Consider the following 17,945-nt stretch of genomic DNA (forward strand, 5'->3'; position numbering starts at 1 on the left):
GAAACCTTTTTTCAGAATTATTTATTAGATTTTTGTTTCTCTCGAAGCCAGCTTCTCTTATCCTTCATATAGGAAAAAATTAATTTGCAAAGAATGTGCACATCATTTATATCACACACGTCTTCTTTTACCAATTCAATTATTCATTCACAACAACATTATACAGCCAAAAGTCAGATCAGCTGCAATATAATGTTAATCCAGTTATAAAGACTTCTTCCTCTCAGGGACTTCCACTCACATAACTCTCTCCACTTCCACAAAAATAACAAAATAACACCTTTATTTTAATCCACACACACTTTAACTGTTACGTTTCCAGAGTTGTTTATTGAAGAGTCAGGCTCAATTAAACCCCCCCATGAGACAGAGACCCCACACATTGCACCAACACCCTTTCCTGCAACGTTCAACACGACCGCCGCTGAGAGGAGGTTTTTTTTCCCGAAAGGCTTCAGACGTCTTCACGAACTCATCTTTCACATCATCCGTACGAGCAAATCCGGCAGGCACATGAAAACAGATGACACGAACATCACTCTTCTGTGCGGAGGCAGTGCTGATTTTCAACTTAGAAAATAACGAACAGAGAAGAAACTATCAAATACATTAACTAAAAAATAAAATCTTCAATCAGTATTTCCATATATTGCATAGACAAGCGACCCACCATCGCCCGACAGTGCACACCTGAGGGTCTTTTTAAATATTACAAATGGGATTTATAATATTTTTGCAATATGTACCATTCTTATACATTCACATTTGTCCCCCCCCCCCATTTCCCTGAAAATAAACTAGGTCATATTTTCCCCAGTAAACACAAATATGTCTTTTTTTTTTTACATCTGGATAAATCAACTGTACATTTCTTACTCAACAGTTTTTCATTTTGATGCTATATCTAGGTACAATGAACAAAAAAAACAACATTACAAAACACTCAATAATTAAAATGAAACCAAACATGATAACAATCACATTAAAATGTTGGTGATCTCATCACAAGGGCAATTTTGGCGAAGAAGACCGAGGGCAAGACTCATCTGGAAGACAGAGAGATGGAGGTGGAAGGTAAATAACGGGAATCGAGGATTTCATGTTTCAATACGGAATCTGATTTGATCCCATTTACCAACAGCGACATTTATGGTTTCGTGAGAACCATAAATACGATACCGTTCCATTTGTTCTCCAAAAATCAACAATCATCATTTTATATATATTTAATATTGCTGCATTTAATGTTGCGTGGGATTGTTAATGTGCCTTTCTTCCCTATGCTGAGCTTGCCCACACTGCGACCACTAAGAAAAGACTGAAAGCTGGCCAGTTCATCTGTTTAAAGGACAAGGCTGGTGTTATTCCAAATTTTTCTTTTTACCAACAAACTCGATGGCATTAATTATGTTAAGGCCAAGTCCCAGTCAGGTGCATAATTTTTGTGCTTCTAGTTCGACTGAATGAACTCGCCAAACAGCAAACTGTCCAAAATGAAAGCAGCAACTTGTTTTACCGATAACTTTAAAACTCCTCCGTCCAAGTATATGAAAATGTTTGCATATGGGTCAGAAGTTGATGATATTACAAATAGTTTGCACTTATTCAAAACAGGCTTTGTTATTCACAATAAACTCAGTACAGAGAAAATAAAAGGTTCGTAGAGTTTTCTTTTAATTGGCTCTTTTCAGAATTCACTATCCTGTCTGTATAGCAATTAGTTAATTGGATGATACTGAAGATGTGGCCTCAATCTTTAAACAGGTCACAAATATATTGTTTCAGAGTAAACAGCCCATTCATTAAGGACTTTATAGCTACAATTGGGACTATTTTTTGCAGATTGATTTTGTATTTGTTGTGTTAGTGAGTATGTGGGTTTAACAGAGTGCTCATGTTCTCTGTAATGAAAGAACATGTGGTTTGATTCCTTTATGTGTCTTTACTGGAGTTCTATGGCACAAAGGAATAAGATACATCAGGTTTACTTGTTAGTTGGATAAATTCATTGTTGGTTTTGGGCTTTTCATGGAGTTTGTAGAAAAATATAAAATAGCGCCATCCTCATCCTTTAAGTAAAGTCTGTGGGAACTTTCCCAGCAGAGCACAGAAGACTGTGAGAAATGTTGACAAGCAGAACAATCATCATTACACGCTATGTTTTTTGAGAAGAGGGTGACACTGACCCACTCTTAGACCTCGTCCTGTCGCAGTCCCAATGTTCCTTGTGCTCTTGGACACGATCATTTCTCCGTCCATGTCGGCCTCCTCCTCCTGGGCCTCGTCCCCCAGCAGCCTCTCCGTCCTCCCCAGGTCGGGAGGGTGCGGGACACACGCCAGCATGGAGGTCTCTGACGGGTACTCACAGACCTGCTCCAGCCGATCCTCGTTGAAGCACACTTTCCCCTGGAAACACGAGAAGGGGAAATGGTAAATGGACTGCACTTTGATGTGTGGACCGGAGGAGCGTGGACTCAAACCACCCACGAGCTGAGATTATGCCTTTAGCTCCAGTCAGCTACATTTGTGTAAACAAATTTGCTGCCACGTGTAAAGCACTTTGGTTGGAGTTAAAAAAGGCTTCATTCTTATAGTGTAGTCTGTCTTTCTATTCAGATAATGTGAGAAAAATGTGGCTATAAATTTGCTAGGCTGTTTCTAAAAGGCGTGTACTGTGACCAAAAAATTGCATGAAAGAAGCAAAGGAAATTAGAAAAACTCAAAGTTAAAATACACATTTTCTGCAGAATAATCACTATATTTTTGAGACCGACATGGTGAACGTAAAAACAGTCTGGAGGAACTGAGTAGTGCTTACGCTGTCAGTGTAATGTTAACTGACAGCATGAGGCTTAACACAGCAGAAATACTCCCTCTGTGAGAGTGTTTACTGACTGAACACTTCATGCACTGAGTTATTAATCATTCAGGGAAATTCATATCATATTGAGAAAGTATGTGACACGTGTTCAGTTGGAGAAACAGAAACACAAGGTCAGTTTGCAGCTTCTCCTCAAGTGTTGAAAAGGAAAACGAGATGTTTCAGATTCTTACGTTGAGTTTGTTTACTCAAAGGTCAACATGCAGTAAACTGACGGACAGGAAGCAGCAGCACTTCCACAGTGTGCCTTACAACAACAGCAGCCTCGACTTGTAAACACACCCGGATGTACAGAGCCAGGCTGGGCAGAGCCTGAGACCCGCAGACACCAGACTGCACACGCTCTACAAGTCACTTCACCCTGGGGCTGTGGCCGTCTGCAGAGTAGTGCAGATAATAGCTCTGCATTAGAGAGGCTGGGCCAATCATGGTCAGGCACAGGAGGCTAATCCTCCCTCCCTGAACCTGATTAACCCAGGCAGCACAGCAGGACAGCAGAGGCGACCAGGGAGACACAGAAACTGAAACAGTAGAAGAGACGGAAAGAGGGAAGTTTGAAGCTATATTATATAACTGCATACTATATATATATCTTCTGAGTTCAGGAGAGGTTTCACCTTTCAAAATGCATGCATCTATAGCAGAAGAAGACAAAGTGAATATTTAGATACAAGTTAATTTCAACAAAAACAAAAACAAAAAAATCTATTGGGGGATTTTGACAAAAATAATTCAGGATAATTTCAGGATTTGATGCACAAATGTCCAAGATAAGAAAGCACATGTACGAGGAGAAACTTCAGAGTAAAAGAGGACGACGAAGGCGGGGAGGAAGCAGGTGAACTCCCCCCCCCCACCCCCCATGATGCCGTGGTTCGGTGGGGGGAGGAAAGGCGACCTGACGTCAAAGAGTCTGAAGGGCATGGATGTGAGAGTGACAGGTGGTCAGAGAATCACCGGGTGGTCAAAGAGGAATTAACCGACTGCGTTCCTGAAACTAAAAAACAAACCGTGACGGATGAAACTAAATGTTTAGTTATTTCATTGGGAGTCACTGTAGATGGGAAACCTGCGCCTGCAGAAATACATTTACAAGGAAAAGCACCTAATCTTTCTGACCTATAGTTTCTCTTTCGCTCTTTTAGTCGAGTCTTTTGACACCTGCTAAAGTGACACCACGTCACTTCCCTATGTCGATCTTTGTCTCTTGTTTGGAGGAAGTGCAGAAGTTTTAAAGAGGAAGTGAGCAAAAACATGCAGCTTTTAACACAAGCCTTTAATCACCCTTAATCCTCTCAGTATGACTGTCAAACTGTCATTTTTCTCTGCCCTGCCTCTCCTGGCGGGTGTCAGACCTCCATCGAGCTTTTTCCTCCCGTCTCTCTGCAGCACCCTTCTCTGTCTTTATTCTCTTTTCCCTTCGCCCGTGTCAAACTGTGAGTGGGCGGCCCGCTGTCAGAAACACTCAGGCGTGCAGTGGAAGGTCAGCGTGGTCAAAAAGTGTTTGCCAAGACTCCAGTCTAACAAACCAAACCCCTGCTGTACAGCCAAGAAGATACAAAGAGAGATTTGTCTGAGGGGAAGGGAGGGCTGACTCTGCAAAAAGTGGCAGAATTGGTGTGAGGGAACGAGGAAGCAGCCCGCAACGCACTCAGATGCAGACTGAGGGGAAACTCTCAGCAGTTTGACAACTCCTATTATAGGAAAATGGTACTAAAAAAACAATGCAATTCTTCTAACAGGCCGTCAGGTGCAGTAAAAGCCATGAGCACACCATCCTGTGTTCACAGGAGAGTCAGGATAACTTCCACTCAGGAAAAGAGGAAACACAAAGTCCTTACGTGAACTTTAACTACAGCAAGATTCATTTGCAGTTTCAGCTGGCAGGTCTCAGAATGAATTAGTGTAAATACCAGAGAGGTTAGCTACAAAAAGAAGAGACGGAGGAAGGAGCTGGCTGTGTCTCATTGTGGTTTCCTACTCAACTTGTCTGTCAGTGACGTCTGCAACGTTCCTGTGAACTGTCTGTTTCTGCAGAGGAGTGAAGATGAAAACACTGGTCTTTTGTTTTCGTTAGGCCACAAAACAAATAGCTTCAATTACTGCGGACTAAAGCAATCTGCTGTCGAAGCCACTGCTTACACGTGTTGGGGTGAACATGCGTAGGGTGGCGAATCCAAATCAGGGGCGTAAAGTCAAAAGTCTGCAAAGCATCAGACTGCACATCCGAGTGGAAAAGCAGATCACAGCGGGATTTTATGGCTAAGAATCAAGATGTCGTGCTTGATAAGGCTTTAACCGGCTTAGGTCGGTCTCTGTGATCGCACTTCTCAATCAAAAGGGATGTTCTCCCAGTGAAAGGGGATTCCGCTTGACGACCGGGGGGGCCGTCAGACAGGTGACACAAGGTGACACCGTCTGGACCACCTACGATAACCTGTAGTAGGGGAGCGACCATTTTTGCAGTCTTACAATTTTCGCACAAGGACATGGCAGAATTATTGGAAGAGGACGATATGTTCTCTGAGTTTTGGTGACAGTGTTTGTATCATCAAGAGGTCAAAGGCCAAAAAGAAAATGTGCAGTTTCTACTCACCCTTTTCGGGGTCCCTCTGTTTTTGACCAGGCAGGACTTCTCCAGATTTAGATATCCACCGATCACCTTGATCTCCTCCGCTGTCGGGTACTTCTTCTTGATTGGCTGAGCCACAGCGGGGTTTGTCTGGGCCTGCTGCGATGGAGTCTTTGCAGGACTCGACCCAGCCGATGATCCCGCTGAGGGTGCGGATGCCGTCCCTTCGCCTCCTCCTCCAGCAGCGACAGGCTTCTTTGGTTTGATTGTAACGGTGGCGCCTCTCTTCACTTGGCCCCCAGAGGCACTCCTGATGGAGAAGAGCGTGGGCGACGGGCTGTGTGATGGAGACATGCTGGGAGACTGGGAGGGAGACGGGGAACACGGGGAGGAGGCTGGTGTTGGGGCCGTATCAGAGGGTTTCAGAGCATTGTCTGGGGATTGGCTTCGGAAAAATGAGGGGTTAACAGCGACGGTTTGTTTGAGCTGAGCTGTCGGAGAACAAACACGTAGAGGCGACATTTTGTAGTTTGATTCTGACTGATCCTTCTCCTGGCTTTTGACTTCGTCCTTCACCTGCTGCTTTAACCCTCCTCTGGGGCTTTGCTGCCATTGTGTCTCTTTGTCCCTCAGAGGATTGTTTGTTGACTTCAGCGCTTCCTGCTCTTTCAGCTGAAACTGCTCTATCTGTCGCTGTATCGTCTGAACCCCAGAGACGTCTCCACCCGGTAAAGTTTTGCCGTCCCCCTGCTGTGAGTTTGATATGTGGGGCGTCACTTTTACAAGATGCACCGATGGACAGGTCCTGTCCCTCAGGCACAAACCTGATCTTGAGCCGACAGTTTCCAAGTTGTAGATCCGGCTCATGGCTGCAAGGGAGTTTGGATGAGGGGGCGAAGGGGAGAGAGCTTGTGTTGGATCGAGGGGTGATGTATATTCCTCTACCTCCTCGTCCGACAGCTTTTCCTCCTCCTCACTCTCCTCTTCTCTGCTCTCGCGTCGGCCCCCGTGGCTCCTCAGCTGTTCCTCTTCATGTTTCAGGGGCTCGTCTTCATCCTCAGATATCAGAGAGCCGTCAGAGATAACTTCAGCGGCAGCAGCGGCGTACCCGCTTGATACTTCCTCTCCTCCGGCGGCTTGTGAGTGTGGGGCAGAAACAGGAAGCTGAGGGCAGGTTTTCAACACTTCCTGCGTGACGTCAAATGCAGCCGTGGCTGACTGCGCTGCTGCTTCTTCCTGTGCAGTATCTGCGTCGACCAGCTTCTTCCGTATATGAGCTGCAGCTTCCCACTCTTGCTCTATTTCAGTTCCCCTCTCGTCATGCATGTCCCCAGCTGTCGGAGTATCACTGTCCTCTGCAGCCGCGCTCCCCTCTCCATCCCGCGTCTGTCTCAGCCTCTCCAGCCTCTCCAGCTCCTTTTGTCTGATTTTCTCTCGCAGGGACTCGATGCGGCTCAGGGGCTTCCCGATCCTCCAGCTATCCCTCCTCTCGACCCCTTGTCCTCCTTCCCTGTCTCGGCCCTCGTCGTTTTGGACGGCCACCTTTTTCCTCTCCACCACTTCTTCTGCGACATAAAACACAGTCCTGGGGATTTGAATCTCGAGGGGACCTGGAGGCGCGACCCTTTTTGGAGATCTGGGTGTTGCGTCCTGGACGAGACTCTCTGATCCGACGTCGCTGTAATGCTGTCCATCCTTCCTGCACTCCTTGGTCAGTTCGTGACCTCTGTTAGGCCTTTCCCCTCTCTCGTTGCCATAAACAGTTGTGTCCCCTATTTTTTCTATTTTACTGATGAGCTCCTCTGTGTGCTGAGACAAAACGGAGTGCGTAGGGAAGGGTCCTCGTGGTCCAGTCCACTCGGCCCCTCGTTGGGGGTCTCTGTTCCTGTCTGTGACTGTGCAGAGCAGACTGGAGCACTCGGTGAAAGCTGACTCATGTCTGTAGTGAGTCTCCGCACTGAGGCATGGACTCGTCGTGTCTGCCGATGTGGCCATGACGTAACTCTGCGTCGCTTCAGCTGGGATTGCGCTTTCAAATCCATCTCCTCGTAGAAAATCCTTTTTGTTGCTAACTTGTGCCTCAACTCTTTCCTCTGGGTCGTTCTCTACACTCAGCTCTCGCTCTAAACTTTTCTCATCCGCCAGTCGCTTTGCTTCTCTTTCAGCTCTTGCTTTCCCATCCTGCCTGATTGGGACTCTTCTAGCAAATGAGATGCCCTCTGTGTTTTTGACAGACGCAACCGTGAACCCCTCATCTCCGTCTCCATTACCAGACCTCTCTGCCGCCCTCTTATCAATGGGCTCGACTCTCTTAGCTTCACCCCTCTGTTGGATGGAGATGCACATGTCGGCGTCATTCCTCCTCTGCATTGATCCTGCCTTTTCATCTGTTTTCACACACCCATCCTTGTGTTTTCCCGACTTGTCTAAAAGCCATGCGCACCCCATTTTGATCTTTGCCGTGGCGTCCCTCCCTAAACCTGCTACATCCACCCACGCTGCCACGCTCTTGTCTGAGTGTATCCTCTCACGCAGTTTCCAGTCGTAACACCTTTCGTCATCTAAACCGTTCTCCTTCGCACAGATGACTCGATCAGAGAAGCTAAATGAACGCTTTGGGATGCCTTTCAGCGGCATATTCCTCCCGTCCACCTTCCTCTCCTCAGATTGTTGGACATCTTCATCGGAGTATTTTCTCCTCCCAGGCCGGAGGAAGTTATCAGAGCTTTTGGATCGAGATGGCGGTTTCGGGAGCTCGCCGAATTTGCTCAGCAGCTGGCTGACCCTCCCTCCTCTCTCAATAAACACATTATCCTCCAGGCTGCCTGTCCTGTTATCCTTGATAACTAACGTCTGGCCCCAGGGTCTTTCTTTCTCCTTCCCAGGCTCTTTTTCTCTGAGCCAGGATATGTCTGTCCTGAGCTCCCTGCTCTCCCTCCTTACATCCATGCCGCACTTCATCTCTCCATCCTCTCTCCCTTTTCCTCCTGTACTCCTCTCCTCGGGGGTTGTCGAGGGCTTTATGATCAGAACCTCAGAGGCTCGGATCTCGGTGACGCTCCCTCCTCCGGCCAGGATCTCCCTCAGGTTCATCTTCATCCCTCTGTTCCCCTGGTGATCCTCCTCTGGCCTCTCCCTCTCCCCCTCCCTCCATCTCCCCCTTCTCTCGTCATTACCCTTCCTGTCCTGTTCGATGATGATGATGTTGTCGGCTCGGATGGTTCGCAGACAAGGGACATGGGGAGAAAACGATCCAGATGGTGAATCTGTTTCTTTCTCCTCCTCGTCTTTTCTTACTTTGAGGAATTCCCTCTCCCTCGTTACATCTTTAACCGACTCTTTCCATTGGTTTTTATCTTTCTCCCATCTCTCCCTGCTATTATCTCTTTCTCTTCCCTGACTCCTGTCCCTGCTTCTCTCTTTTTCCCGTCCCTCACTTAAATCTCTGAACCTCTCGATTTTCAGCTCTATGTCTCGTCCTCTTCCTGAGTCTCCATCTTGACCCCTCGGGCTGGATTTGTCTTTCTCCCTCTCGGACTCATTCCCTACATCTGCATCCTTGCCCTTCCTCCATGCACTCTGCGTGCGAATAAATGGGTTTTCATGGAACGGCACTATAGTTTCCACAGACACCTGACTCACTGATCTGGGGTCTGCATCCAACCATAGCCCCGGATCTGGACTGAGCGACGGTTCACTTCCCAGATTGACCGTTACAGAGCTGTCTGTGTCGCTCAGGCCTTCAGAGGGAGATCTGAAATCCACCTGCAGGAAACACATGTCTCTCTCCTTCTCCCTGTCACCCACACAGTCCTGCTTTGCCTTCCTCCGCTGGATGATCCCTCGCTTCCAGGCGGGCATGCTGGCAAGCTTCTCCTCCTCCTCCTTTTCTCTCCTCTCTCGTTCCTCCTCGTCTCGCCTCTTTTTCTCCAGCAGGAGTTGCTTCCATTCCGGCAGAGAGGAGACAGACATAACAGAAAAAAGGTGCAGGGTTTCTGGTCAAAACGGTCGGCGCTGGTCCTCGAATGGTCTGCAAAAAACGGGGAATGATAAAGTAAAATAAAGTTGTCTCTGACAGTCATTTTAAATAAAGGTGTGCATGAACCAAAATAAAACTTTTGGCATATAGAAGACAGCTGAACGAACTGAGTTCACATCAAGTAATTGGTATATAATTAACAATGTTTAACAGCATATTGGAAGAGACACATTAATGCACCATCACAAGGTGTTGATCATTTCTTGCAGTCTAACTTTATCTGTTGTCTATTGGGTCTAAATTTCTAACTAATAATATCCTCAACTTCTTCAGATTAACTTGCAGCACATGATGCATATGAATTACTGATTAAAATAACATTAACTGAAACTCACCTAAAGTTTTCGCCTGGATATCACTGCATCCGCTTCGCCTTTACAGTTGTCATCTCCACTCGTGCGTCTTGGCTGTGCGTAATGCGCGCTCCGGTTGCTCGATGGAAAATAGTCCAATAACTCCGCGTCTAATCGAAGCTGTCAAAACAAGAGGGTTTAAAAACCTGAGGGCAGTCAAATCACCCCCTGACCTGCCTGCGCATCGGAGCAGGAAAACTCCTCCGTCGTCGGTATAGTAGTAAATATTTGCAGCGTCGGAGCAGCAGCGCAGTAATCCGATAATTACATTAAATTCCGTCAGGAGAGTTTAGTGCCCCACACCATATTGTCGGACCTAAGAAAAGGCGTTTACAGCCGTCTGCCCGGGCACCAACCCCCCCCCCCACCCTCCTCCTGTCCTCCCCCGTCTCATCCCTCCGTCCTGCGGGGGCTAATTGGAAGAGGAGGAGGAGGTGGAGGGAGGTGGAGGAGGTGTGGCTGTGAACCATGCAGGCTGTGTGAGTGGGAGGTGCAGGAGTTTACCTGAAGCAACACTAACACACTCGTGTTGTGCTGTTACACTGAGTTTAGTCCTGATTGTTTGATTCCTGTCAACACGTGTTAGAAGGTTGTTACATCCTTTACTGAAATACAAGTATAACACCACACGGTGAAAAGTGTCTGGTTACAAGTTGAGTTTGCAAAATCTGAATTCACTGCATTTCATTTCATTAAAGAAATCAAAAGTACTCTATTCTATTATTGAATATGATGTAATTTGATGATTATTACACAAACATAACGTCTAAATGGTGTTTAATGTTGTAGCAGCTCAGGAATATTAACAAATGTACATTTTGGTTGTATATTTTTTTTATACTATTCACTATCTGTCTCCTGTCTTTTGAACACTTTCGGATCAGATCAATAGACAGTATCAATGACTCTCTGCTGTTTTAAATTATGTGTTTAAAAAGAGGTTTTATAAAGAATGTTAATAAACCAAAAGCAGCTATTTAAACTTGTGTGACTATTAAAAATAAGTAACAGACCAGATAAGATTACGGACACATACATTTAAACAAGAAATGAAAATGTCACCCACCTACGTTATACCGCTTATTACATTTATTCAACATTGTCTTGAAAATAATGAAACTTTATACATATGTATATACAGCACAATACATATGAAACCAAGGATGTTACTTCACGTAACATGAACTGGGAAATAAGAGAAATACATGAAAACACGAGTAGTTAAATTTCCAGTGGCTTATTCTGACGTTACCACAGATGCACCCACGACATAAAAAATACAGCAAATACATTCACAATCTGAGAAATTGTTTCCATTATAGCTATAGGTTCGTTTTGCCAGTGTGAAATCTCAATTTTACATTCTCTTCCAAGGACAATTCAAATTCAAAATCAGTGTACTGAAAAATACAGTAAAATAAACCTACTTGGCACATGGTATTTAACAGCATATAAAACTATACTCTGATAATGACATTCAATGCTCATATTCATTGCAAAAATATTTCAGCTTCAACTTTAAGTGTTTATTTTTTATTATGCATCTTGGTGACAATTTAAAGATAAATCTACATACATCTAGTTTTTGTTTAATATTTAATACTACATATTGTTTTAATGTAAAGGCAAATGTAAACATATTACTTGTACTAATTACTACTACTATTCAGTATCAGCCCAAAAAATCTGGTATTAGTGTGGCTATACGATACATGACATAAAATATCCACTTTAAATTAATTCTTTCTTATAAAATTGAACGTGAAGATAAATTTATTTATAAAAAATATAACCATTAAATTGAGTTGGCTCAGAAATGTAACAGTAATAGTGGCCAACCTTCAGAGAGCTGATCATCATCAGTAGTAGAGGAGGTGTTTGTTATACAACGTTCCCTGTCTGAAACCATTAAAAAGAAAATGTTGAAAAGATAATGTAAAGTAAGGTTACGTTTTTTTTATGTTCTTATTCAGCACAGCAGATTTCAGGCTTACAGAGGATCACAGTCTCTGCTGAAGTCAGTTTTACAAAAATACTTTTGGTTAGTATTAAGACAGCAGTCAGCGTCACACCTCAGCAGTCACACCTTTGCTTCACTTCTCCTTGCTGTAGCTGTCGGTGGTGTCGGTGGTGTCAGTGGTGTCGGTGATGCCGCGCTGTGGCTCGGCAAGGAGCTGCATCTTGCTCCTAATCTGGACGCAGAGGTAGGCTAAATCCTGTTTGTCCAGAGAGTGTGCCAGGGCCAGGTAGGTCGACAGAGTCCCCGCCAGCAGGAGCCGGTCCAGGGACAAGGCCGGCAGAAACCACAGCACGACACCCAGCTCCAGGCACACCGGGTGGCGGAGGTGAGCCAGGAAGCGCTGGGTGCGGGTGGACTTGTAGGAGAGAGGGTCTCCCAAACCGAGACACTCGTAGTACACCTGAGAGAGAGAGAGAGAGAGGAGAGGGTGAGACAGTGGAACCGAAATGTGGTTGAGCAACAGCACCAGGAATAAATCTCTATTTACATTTGAGCGGTTTTCATTGCCACAGATTACATTGTTACACTTAATTACATCTGTTTTATAAATATCTCATGTTGCTGTTTTTAATTAAAATGAGGACATTAATCCTTTTTGTCGAATGATGTGGATTTTTGAGTTTGCCGTTGAATTAATTGAAATGTGTGGGTTAGACAAAATAAACCCTTCCTGTAACCAGAGATGAGTCGTATATATACACACAACTCAAAGGTGTGGTGTCGTTAACATGCACACCACACACCTTAATAACAAAGGGTGGTAGTTTGAGTCCCTGGGTACCTGCTTGATGCCCAACAGTTCTGGGTAATCGAAGATCATGAGGATGCTGCAGATGATCGCCCAGCAGAGGAAGTGCAGAGTGAAGCAGAGCAGAGGGAACCAGATACTCCAGGGTGCATGACGCACCGACCACAGACAGGGGGCGCCAGTCACTGGCTGCCAGTACCTCATCAGGATCTAACAAAGGGGGAAATAAATATATTTAAAGCTTATGTGGTGCTATGTGTGATGAATTTAAGTATTTGCATTGAAATGTGTATTGATAATACAATAATTATAAAATCGTGACATGATTTTTTTTCTTTCTGTTTGTCCCATATAACAAACATATCCTTTTTTATTGTTATATATTATATAAACACAACAGCATTTACATACTGAGACTATGAGAGTGTGTGTTGCCGTACCTGCAGGGCCAGTGCGGTGGTGAAACAGTATGCCGTCCGGTTCAGGGCCCCCAGCACCGACTGGAGAGCCTGTTTGACGGGCGCCCAGGCCAGCAGACTGTGCTGGGTGGTGAAGAGAGCCAGCAGCCCCACGTCCACAACTAGCGACCAGAGGACGGAGCCGTCCTGCAGCGCCTCCGCCCACGGGATGGAGTCTGAGGTTCAGGCAAACGACGGGAACAAGAGGAGGAGGGTGTATACTGAACATTAGTTAGTTTAAATAACACATACAGTAGAAACCTACTTTATTTCAACTGTTTAATCGTTTTCTCATAACACTGTAGAGTTGTGTACATTCCATTCATGGCCTGATAACACGCGGTCATCCACGGAGCCACTGAGAACACACCACTACTGTTCACAGGCACTCAGGCATCAAACGTGCGACAGAATTTACACAATGTTCTAAATGGATTTACATCAAAGACCAATTTTCACTGCAACACAAATGAACATTTTGTCCAAATAAAATCCTTGAATTTAATTAAATTCAATTTGAGTTAAATTAAATCAAATCAAACAATTGATGTAATTTCCCTGAGATCTTTGGAAAGTGTTTGTGTTTCCACTGAGGGACAACAAAACAAATCGTTGTTGTTAGCTGGTCTTGTGTTTAGTTTTTTTGTGACCATAGTGTTTTATGGTTTGTTGTTGTGTTATGTTATTTGCCGTTGAACAGCTGGTGGTCAAACTACAAAAAAAGCTTATAATGATGTTGGGATATTATTACTTTAGAGACCTCGGTGGTGTCGTGTGAGTGAAATGTTTGTGGCTGCAGGAATCAACATTTTCTGATCTGTCCTAACAAATCTGATATACTCTTATAAACTTATAAACTTATTCCATGAGGATGATACTATTTGCTATTCGACGGGTAAACAGATAAATCCCAGTAAATGACACACGCTATCAGATAAAGTGCTGAAACAAACTCAAACTACTCCAATATAAATATTAAACTACGTCAGCAACCAACGCAAAAAGTAAACAGTTGGAATTTAAACACTGGCACTGAACTGGAAAATGAAAAGTGTAATCGCCCAACGTGGGGCTCGAACCCACGACCCTGAGATTAAGAGTCTCATGCTCTACCGACTGAGCTAGCCGGGCGGTGCTGCCATCTGCCGGCGATCCCTATATCAACATCAAGGAAGTCAGAAGTTATATAGACTCTTGTTCTACTTCGTTATGAATCATGTTGTTGTTAAAATCATGAAGCTTTAACTTTGTAGTCAACAACAGCAGCAGCGGAAGCACCGGAAGCCTCGTGCTGTGCTCCGGCTCGGTGAGTGTTACCTTGACACAGGCTCGTCTCTCCGGTGATGTTGTGGTAAATCGCCCGGAACGACACGAAGCGGATGAAGTCTGCGGCGGAGATGAAGACAAACCCGAAGTTCAGCAGCGACACTGCGCCGAGGAAGCAGCCGCGACCCGTGAGTGACGCCATTTCAATCCAGGAGTCTTCATTTGCACACTTCACCCGGTTTCTTCCGGGAGCTGGAGGCAGTACCGCTCACCGACACACGGTGGCGCTACAGGGAGTTGTTTCTGATGATACATGCTTCATTTATAATCATCAACGATTCAATAAAATATATGAAATTAAACTAGAGGATTAAAATAAAATATAAACTAAAATAAAGTATATGACTGAGTAGAATCAATGTAAGATGTATACTGATATTCATTTACATGTACTGATACAGATTTGTTAGACTCGGATCTGTCAATATTTCTTAGTTTATTCAAATGTGGAAAACTAATTTAAACATCAAATAAAGCCTGAGCTAAAACTTTCCTGTCCCACTTTGATCTAAGCGTCGTTATTTAGTGTCGAGGAGCAGAACGCGTGTGACTCCATCTGCAGAACCGCCGCCATGTAATGTGTGCACAGCTATTTCAGCTTTATCGACCTGACATTGATACAGTCGAGTCAAGGTATTTGATTTATAGATCTCTAGAAGTAGAATTGTGCATTATTTGTATTTAAATAGGAAAAACAAGCAACAGTGTTTGACCACAAGGTGTCAGAAAAGATCACATTTAGTTACAGACAACATCTTATAAACAATGTGAATATAGATAGATAGATAGATAGATAGATAGATAGATAGATAGATAGATAGATAGATAGATAGATAGAAAGTATAAAGAAATAAAGTGCACACAAGAGTTTGAGTCTTTTTTCTGGGGATTTTTTATTGCAGACCACAAATGGTGTAACCACTTACTGAGGAATGAACTCATAAATAAACTATATACATGTACAAACAAAGAGCAGCAGGGAGATGTGCGTCAGCCGGATTCTGTCCTTAGATGAGGCTCACGTCACCACTGTAACACTCGACATGGTAACTTCTGCTTAGTGACACCACTCTTACAGACTCTGTAGACCCCTGAAATAAAACACAACACATGGAGGGAAACTGTTTTTAAAAACTGTCCAAAAGTTAATATGTTAATTTTTTTTTTTTTAAATCTTCCATTTATCAAACAAAGGCACAAATGTATGAATTTGAATGTAGCTGCAGCTCACCTCAGTTGGCAGTATCGGTGTTCTGCAGGCGGCACAGCAGGGGGCCCGGAGCCTGAAACCACAGAGGAGTCTCAATATAAAGTCACAGAAACTGAGAAGTGAGGTCACTTGTGGGTGTGACGTATCTCGTCTGACAGGCTTTTGATAAAAATCTCTTCTTTGGAGTGTGAATCAAAGGCTTGGGGCCCATTGTGTAGATCCAGGGTAAGAAAGTCACCTGTGGTAGTCGCTGACACAGTAAACCCGTCCGTCTGCGTCCACAGAGAAGGGCTGACCCTCCAGGCTCCGGCTGCAGACCACGCAGCGGAAGCAGGACGGATGGTAGGACCTTCCACGTGCCTGCAGGACCTGAGCGTGCAAGACGAGCTCTTCTTTTACACACTGTCACGTGCACTCACACATACTGTAGTGAATAAAATCCAACTTACCATATTATCCATGATTAAAGACCCACAGCCGTTGCACACCTCTGGGGCCGGATGAACTCCTGAGTACTACGGTAAATAACAATATTTGTAGATTTGCTGAAGTTTTTCTAAACGTGGATTCAAATTGTCACTTTATAACCAACTTTACAGCCATGATTAAAAAGTAGGTACTCACCAAAAAGTCATTTTCACAGTAGATTCCTCCCGACACTGTGTAGAATGGTTGGCCACTCAGCTTTTTACCTGAACATGGAACAAAGCACAGGGAAGAAGCTGAATACAGGGAAATCTCTCATTTCCCGTAATGTGACATTTGATATCTGACAAATCACTTTAAACACTAAATATACTGTGACACATTTAACGTTACATTCTATCAGTAGTTTTAATAGTTGATCTTGAATGATGTTTAATTTTGTAAACCTGGAGAATTCAACATTTACTGATATTTCAGCTGTGGAAGGGTCTAGACAATAAACATAAAAGCATCAAAAGTGAAAATGTTTATCAAAAGTCTGAATGTCTTGAAAACAAACATGTCTTTGTTCACATTATCTCCACAAAACCTTTGAGGAAAATGACTCAGTGTCACATGCAGGAAAATGACTGATCCTGGTTCAGTTTTTAAGTTTATTTGAGACAAGCTTTTCACAACAAACCCGGCTTTTCTGAGCCAACTTGATGAAACCGCTCTCCGATGAAGCAGATTATCAATAAAAACATTCTTGTATTTTTAGTTGTGAATATTCAAAGTTACAGTTTTTTTGGTAAGTGTAAGATCAGACACTGAGAGGACTCACTGCAAACGCTGCAGGTGAAACATGTGTCGTGGAATAAATGTCCCATCGCCCGGCAGCCTCTCCCTGCTCCGTACACTGCTTTACTGCATCTTGTACAACTTCCTGTACACAAAAACACGACAAAAAGAAAGACACACAACGGCGTGGTTACTATGGTCCACTTCATTCACTGAAAACAAACTGACAACACACTCACACACGTGCTGATCAAGGATCTGTCTTCAACCTACAGAGGGTTGAAATATCCAGTATATTTCTGCCTTACCAAAGTAAAGACTGGTTCTGTAGCTGGGGTCCATCTCCTGCAGGATTTGCCTCAGCTGTCCTGTCCTGCTGGAGGCTGCAGTATGACTGTGTGGGGGTCTAATTTTATGTGACAGCTGTAAGGGGAGCTCCCATCTCAGTTTATGGGTGTTCGGTGCTTTTGGTCTCAAGTGGGGCAACGAGTCTTCAGACGCTCTGACTCCTCCGAGGCCGAGCAGGCGTCAACCAGTATATTTCACTTGGTTCACACGTGGAACCTGCGTAGAAATCCTGGGCAGTTTCTTATTAAGGTTATTGTCATCGTCTTGTCACTTATTTACTCTCCGCAAATTATGACAAATGATGTAAAATAAAACTTTGAACTCATTTTCAAAAGACTGATAATAGGTGACGGGATATGAGATAATGTTTCTGAAATGAGTGACAGTGAATCACACCTGCATTTTTAACATCTGGAGGTCAGCATGTAAAGTGAAACTAAATGAGTAACTGGCTGCTGTAGGTTTTTTTGCTTTTTCCAAACCATTTCCTGCTCCAGTGAATGTTATACTGTAAAAACCACACTGGACTTTGATTGAGCCTCACTGCTGAACTTTTCATTTCGATCAGGGTCCAGAATCTGTTGAATCATTAGCGGTGAGCGGACAGCTGCTGCTGCTGCTGCTGTGCTTCACTCAAATCTACATTTAGAAACTTCTCGAGGCCATAAATGATATTTTACCTTTATGTTTATTATTCTAATAAAAATGCTGCTGATCCAGGTTGTGTATATTTGCTGCCCTCACCTGGACTGTTCCTCGTTTCACAGCTGCAGTACCTCCTGAC

At 44.2% G+C, this 17,945-nt stretch overlaps 3 protein-coding genes and 1 non-coding gene across 4 annotated transcripts; all 4 read right to left on the minus strand.

The window, feature by feature from the left end:
- Positions 1-5: 5 nt before the first annotated feature.
- ppp1r18 (protein phosphatase 1, regulatory subunit 18) lies at positions 6-9,440 on the minus strand. The gene is made up of 3 exons (XM_034600316.1): positions 5,478-9,440; positions 2,187-2,406; positions 6-1,046 (listed from the first exon to the last, which is right to left on the minus strand). The coding sequence occupies exons 1-3, from the start codon at positions 9,423-9,425 to the stop codon at positions 1,003-1,005; spliced, it is 4,212 nt and encodes a 1,403-aa protein (XP_034456207.1). The 5' UTR covers positions 9,426-9,440; the 3' UTR covers positions 6-1,002.
- A 1,479-nt stretch (positions 9,441-10,919) lies between these two features.
- nrm (nurim) lies at positions 10,920-14,587 on the minus strand. The gene is made up of 4 exons (XM_034599181.1): positions 14,389-14,587; positions 13,054-13,247; positions 12,647-12,823; positions 10,920-12,265 (listed from the first exon to the last, which is right to left on the minus strand). Exons 1-4 carry the CDS (start codon positions 14,537-14,539, stop codon positions 11,939-11,941), a joined length of 849 nt encoding a protein of 282 aa, XP_034455072.1. The 5' UTR covers positions 14,540-14,587; the 3' UTR covers positions 10,920-11,938.
- Positions 14,130-14,202, minus strand: trnak-cuu. Its single transcript has one exon. It is a non-coding gene; the product is annotated as a tRNA-Lys (tRNA).
- Positions 14,588-15,219: 632 nt separating the features above from the next.
- Positions 15,220-17,271, minus strand: limd1b (LIM domains containing 1b). Its single transcript, XM_034599187.1, has 7 exons — positions 17,122-17,271; positions 16,857-16,958; positions 16,232-16,299; positions 16,057-16,122; positions 15,846-15,976; positions 15,629-15,680; positions 15,220-15,488 (listed from the first exon to the last, which is right to left on the minus strand). The coding sequence occupies exons 1-7, from the start codon at positions 17,153-17,155 to the stop codon at positions 15,405-15,407; spliced, it is 537 nt and encodes a 178-aa protein (XP_034455078.1). The 5' UTR covers positions 17,156-17,271; the 3' UTR covers positions 15,220-15,404.
- Between the last annotated feature and the right edge of the window lie 674 nt (positions 17,272-17,945).

Source organism: Hippoglossus hippoglossus, chromosome 11 (assembly GCF_009819705.1).
Source record: "Hippoglossus hippoglossus isolate fHipHip1 chromosome 11, fHipHip1.pri, whole genome shotgun sequence".
Lineage (NCBI taxonomy): Eukaryota > Metazoa > Chordata > Actinopteri > Pleuronectiformes > Pleuronectidae > Hippoglossus > Hippoglossus hippoglossus.